General features: G+C 44.3%; 1 protein-coding gene across 1 annotated transcript; it reads left to right on the top strand.

Moving 5' to 3' along the window:
• Positions 1–347: 347 nt before the first annotated feature.
• On the top strand, positions 348–4,853 carry POLR2M (RNA polymerase II subunit M). Its single transcript, XM_083871040.1, has 4 exons — positions 348–460; positions 1,273–1,968; positions 2,623–2,845; positions 3,549–4,853. Exons 1-4 carry the CDS (start codon positions 375–377, stop codon positions 3,684–3,686), a joined length of 1,143 nt encoding a protein of 380 aa, XP_083727166.1. The 5' UTR covers positions 348–374; the 3' UTR covers positions 3,687–4,853.
• Positions 4,854–5,224: the final 371 nt, after the last annotated feature.

Raw genomic sequence — 5,224 nt, 5'->3', positions numbered from 1 at the left:
AGATCTCGAAAAATTTAGTTAGAATATCAGACTGGTGTCTGGGGAGGGGGAAGAGTCAGAGTCCGCTGAAGTGCTAACCCAAAAAAATTGCTAAAAGGTGTCAAATTGCTCTCAAACTCAAACCCACAGTCTTCTGCGCTGCTCCGCGCGTGTCGCATGTGCCGCACAGGGCACAAACCGCAGCTTTCCCGGCCGTTGCTGCAATTCCCGTAGGATGAAGGCGAGTCCCCAGCGCGGGGTGAGCGGCCCCCGGCCCCGCACTCCGGGCGGGGAGCGCCATCCGGGCCGTCCTTCGCTTTCCGAGCAAGTCGGGCCCTGCCGGCGCGCCGTCGCTTCCGGCAAGATGGCGGCCCGCGGGGCGCTGCCGGGGGCCCATGGCGGCGGCTCCGGGGCTGCGCGGGCGGGCGCTGCCCGAGCTCCGCGAGATGCTGAGGCGGCAGGAGCGACTGCTGGCCGACCGGTGAGGGCAGCCGGAGCGCGGGCGCCGAGGAGCGGGCCGGGCTTTCCGCCGGCTTCGCCCGTCCCCGCGCAGGCGGCAGAGGACGAACCGCTCGCTCTCGTCCAGCGCCTGCGGGGGCCGGCGAGGGCGCGGGTACCCCCGGGCTCCAGCGGCCGGGGATGCGGGGCAGCGCTCAGGTTGGACATGTCCGTGGGGCCCTGCTGCCTGCGGGCCCCGGAATGGACACCTGGCCCGTGAGGAAAGGCTGAGAGAACTGGGATTGCTCCGCCTGGAAAAGAGGCGACTTCGGGGTAACCCAGTTGCGGCCTTCCAGAATCTGATGGGAACTTACAGGAACGATGAGGCAAAACTATTTGCAAGAGTATGTAGTGACAGACTAGGAGGGAAAGGGTTCAAAGTGAAAGAGTAGGTTAAGATGAGATACAGAAGGAAGAAATAACTCCCTGTGAGGCTGGTGAGGCACTGGGACGGAAGCTGTGGCTGCCCCGGCCCTGGAAGTGTTCAGGGTTGGGATGGGACTCTGAGCAATCTGGTCTGGTGGAAGGTGCCCCTGCCCGTGGCAGGGAGTGGAACGAGATGATCTCTAAGGTCCCTTCCCACCCACACCATTCCATGGCTCCTGTGTTTCACTGACAACACGTAGTTAGTGCTGTGCTGCAGGTGCTTTGCATCTTACCGTGTTTCAGAAGTTTATGTAAGTAAGAAGCTGATGTTGCACTGTCAAACCTGTCCCATTAGCTATTCTAATAAAATTTCTGTATCTCAGGTTGAAATAGGATTGTTTGTAATAATTTTTGGTTTGCTTGTTTTAGGAAGTTCATCGCTAGGCTTCCAGATAAGGGTAAGAAGATCTCTGATTTTGTTGAAAAATTGAAGCTTGCCATTTTTCAAGAGGAAGAAGTAGCCAGGACAGCTGAGCTGTTATCTGCTGTCAGGTTGGAGTTTCAGGCAAAACAAGAAGAGATCAATACAAGCAAACAGGAGGTTATCCTAACTGAGGACACAGCGAACAGTGCAGGTTCTCCAGTCTGTCATGAAAACTCCAATAGTAAAGACATTTCTGACATTTCTGCTGAAAGGCAGGAGGCAGAATGTGTTGAAGAAGATGCCACAGATAAAGCTTTGGAAAATCAAAGGACTCAGAGGAAAAATAATAAAGACAAGACAGTTACAAAGGATCAGAATGGTTTTTGTGAAGTTGTCTCCAAGTCAGCCACAAGCAATCACCTGAACAATGATCAGCAAGTCTCCCAGAGCAATAGTGAGGATGGTGCAGCAAGTACAGCTGCTTTGGACAATAGTAAAGAAGCCTTGGTTGATGCCTTTCAAAGAGTTACAATTGCAGATGGGGAAAATAGTGAAAAAATCTTGGAAAAAGAGCAGGAAGTGGCAGAACGTCAGGGCAATATATTTGGAAGGCAGCATCCCAAGACACCGCATTATATTGAAGTTCTAGAGGCCAGAGCCAAGAATCCAGTCATAAAAAAACCCAAATTTAAAACAAATGCGTAAGTATTATGGCATAGAAAAACCTTTTGTGAGATACTTGATGTGCATAAAATTGGAAATCGTGCAGAACAAGCATGGTGGCCTTATTTTCTAGTGATGAGATTTAAAGTCTCATGACTCATAAGATTCGTATCTTGGCTCCTTGGCTTTAAATGTCACAGAATCTCAGTACTGAGCTGTGGTTTAATTCTACCCATTTGGAACAATTGTCATGAATCTTCATAGAATTTCACAGTTTAAGGTGCAAAACTACAAAACAATTGGCAGACCTTTTGGATCAGTTCTGGAACATGTAGAACTTTAATAGCTGGAAGCCTTTTGCTTCTTCTGCACTTCTAGGAAAATTACAGTTTATGTTGTCTGCTCTGGTAGCATTAACAGTTTGTACCTTGTGTGACTCCCGTGCTACTTCAGTTTGCTAATAAATCAGGAGGCCAGTTTGGTTCCCTGTCAGGAGTAACTTGTGATATTGTCTCTCTGGGGAGAAATAGTTCTGTTTTTTCTGAGTGCTGTTTACTTTTTATTTGTCTGTGTTTTCATAGTACTTCAGATATATTTTCATCCCCTACATGTTAAAAAAACGTTTTGAAACTGGAGTTGTTCAACCTTGTGATGCAAATTTGGGTCACAACAGAGTGTTTTGTGTCTTCCAGACTATCAGGAGAGCAGAGTGGATCATCTCATGACTCCTCACGAAGTCGATCCCCCGGGGGATTTGGCTCTCCAGTTCCTCCAGAGGAGAGACGACTCAGAGATAAGAAACATTTGGATGACATCACAGCAGCTCGGCTGCCACCACTTCACCACTCCCCTGCCAAGCTGTTATCCATTGAGGAATCCATAGCAATTCAGATACAGCAAAAAGAGGCTTATGAGGTATGAATTTAAAATTTGGTCTGGAAATTATATAATCAAGATCACTCCCAAAAAAGAAAAGATAGAGGGATCTTTTCGTGATGGTGAATTGAGATGGGCAGACTTTGAGGAAAGGCACTTGTGTTTGATTCTTTCAATGATATATTGGCCTCTGAAAGTATTAGTCCTATATTAAACACAATCTCTATGTGTTGACATGCTGAGCTTATTGCACTTTCTTCACTCTTCATTAAAGAATTTTTGTCCCTTGGAGAAATGAAGGCTTAGCAGTATTTGTTATTGTTAAAATATGCAAATATCTACATTTGCCTTTATTTATGCTGTATCTGAAGAATCCAGGTTCTTAGGTTCTTCAAATTCTGTTATAATGGATTTTGACTTTCCAGATAGTGTCAGGCTCATGTTTAAATTAGACACTATTGTAGAAGTGTTCTGTTAAAACTGACATTACTATATCACAGGTGGAGGCTGCCACATGGAGAATTTCAACTCTTATTAAAAAGAGTCAAATATTAATAGCATAGTTATGTGTAAGTGTGAGAAGAAACCTGAAAATTCTTTGCTAGTTACTAAAACTTTTAATTAAAGCCATTTTGAAATGACTGATAATATGATGTCGAGTTTATATTTTAGTATATTAGTTTATTCATGAGAATGACAAATGAACACTTTTTCTAACCTGTGTCTTTTTTTTCTGACATAGGAAATGCAAGCCAAGCTGGCAGCACAGAAGCTTGCAGAGAGACTGAATATAAAAATGCTCAGGTTTGAACCAGAGGGGGAGGCCTCAATGCAGTACAGAGAAGTGAGAGATGAAGATTATTTTTCAGCAGAAGACTGAATACGTGAAAGGGTGTCTGTGGATGAGCTGTGTAACCGATATTCATGCAGTACTTCTTAAAAACCAAACCTGAATATTGAGAATCCTTCATCTAGTCAGTTTTTTTCTTAACATTTTCACATGACAGCTCCAGGAAGGGTTCGGTGTAGACATAAATATACATGTCACAATTATTTATCAGTCTCCTTTGTGGACTGATAATTATTTATCAGTCTCCTTTGAGCACTTGAGGCAGGTAATCCTTGTGTAATGCCCCCCAGTTCTCAGCTTTAGCAAAGTGAGCTCTCTAATACAGTTTTGCAGGCTCTGATGGGTCAGCTACAAGAGAAGGGTTCTTCTGTGCAGAAATGAGATTGCTTTGGCACAAAACATGTCCATAAAGTACTGCTGAGGTGCCTGTGAACTGCTCACATGTACAAAAGCTCTTGTCTTGTACAAATGTGAGCTACTTCTTTTACATATTTAATATTACCTTGCTTTTATGGTATGGTGAAAATACCTGCCCAGAAAGTTACAATAAATACCCGATCTTTAGGCCATAAGGTAACTTCTTATCACAAGAGAACTTGTTTCTGTGCCTGCACCTTAAAATAACACTTGCTGCCCCTATGTTGTAAAATAGGTAAGATTTAAAGTTACTTTGTAACAAATTCTGTTTGGGCTTTAAGGGACTCTGCTGTTTGATTGTTGGTTATTATGGCAAAGCATAACAAGAGATCAAGTTAATCTGAAGACTTTACTATTTTTATTAAAGATTTTTATGTTTTTCTGTATTTTTGTATACTGCTTTCATACTTTGGAGGTACTATATTTTCATAGTCCAATACTGTAAATTAAGAGGTCCACCCTCTGGTCTTCTTGGAGAAACTGTTGTGTGTATTTCGAAGTTTTGGGTGTTACTTGAAGACAAAAAAGAACCTTCCTTAAAAGACCATGAATAATAATATGAGTTTTGGAAGATAAGGAACACACCTGACAAGTATCTAACAATTGGTATTTTCATTGTGGTCTAGGATTTTCTGAGCCTAGTTTGAGTTCAGTTCTTAAAAACAAAGACTCCTTGTATAGCCTGGCAACAGCTGTTTTCCAAGATGTTGCCACAACTGTGTGTGCAGGGCTGTCCCTGGCTATGTACATGTTCCTGCAGGAATGATGTCTTTGGAAAGCAAGGCTGCTCCTCGCTGCAAGTCATTGAAAAAGCTGCACGGGATGAAAATGTGGGTGGAAAAACTCAGCCACTTCTTGAGTGCAGGCAGCACTTTCCTAGCAGGCAGTAACTCTCTCCTAAGTGCTGCACAAGCCCTGCTGGGCAGTCCCTGTGGCACAGTCCATACCCTGGCACTGCAGTTGGACAGGTGGAACTGCTGCTAAGCTAACTGTGATATTCTTTGACTAGGTCATCTCTTGCTCTTTCCTGAACTCTTTCCTCTTGCAGCCTTGTTCTTATTGTTCATTGGCTTCTCAGCAGTGCTCTTCCCTTTTTCTCATTAGGCTTACCTGCTGTCACTAAACTCCATCAATATTCTGCATCCCTGCAC

Source organism: Zosterops lateralis, assembly GCF_965231275.1.
Source record: "Zosterops lateralis genome assembly, chromosome: 13".
Taxonomy (NCBI): domain Eukaryota; kingdom Metazoa; phylum Chordata; class Aves; order Passeriformes; family Zosteropidae; genus Zosterops; species Zosterops lateralis.
This window is presented reverse-complemented; position numbering and strand designations above follow the sequence as displayed.

What these genes read in the sequence shown, in the direction of transcription:
- POLR2M (XM_083871040.1), top strand. Translation starts at nt 375, where the DNA reads ATGGCGGCGGCTCCGGGGCTGCGCGGGCGGGCGCTGCCCGAGCTCCGC. An exon ending in GAGCGACTGCTGGCCGACCG is followed by an intron (nt 461 to 1,272) that starts GTGAGGGCAGCC and finishes TGCTTGTTTTAG; the next exon opens with GAAGTTCATCGCTAGGCTTC. An exon ending in CCCAAATTTAAAACAAATGC is followed by an intron (nt 1,969 to 2,622) that starts GTAAGTATTATG and finishes TGTGTCTTCCAG; the next exon opens with ACTATCAGGAGAGCAGAGTG.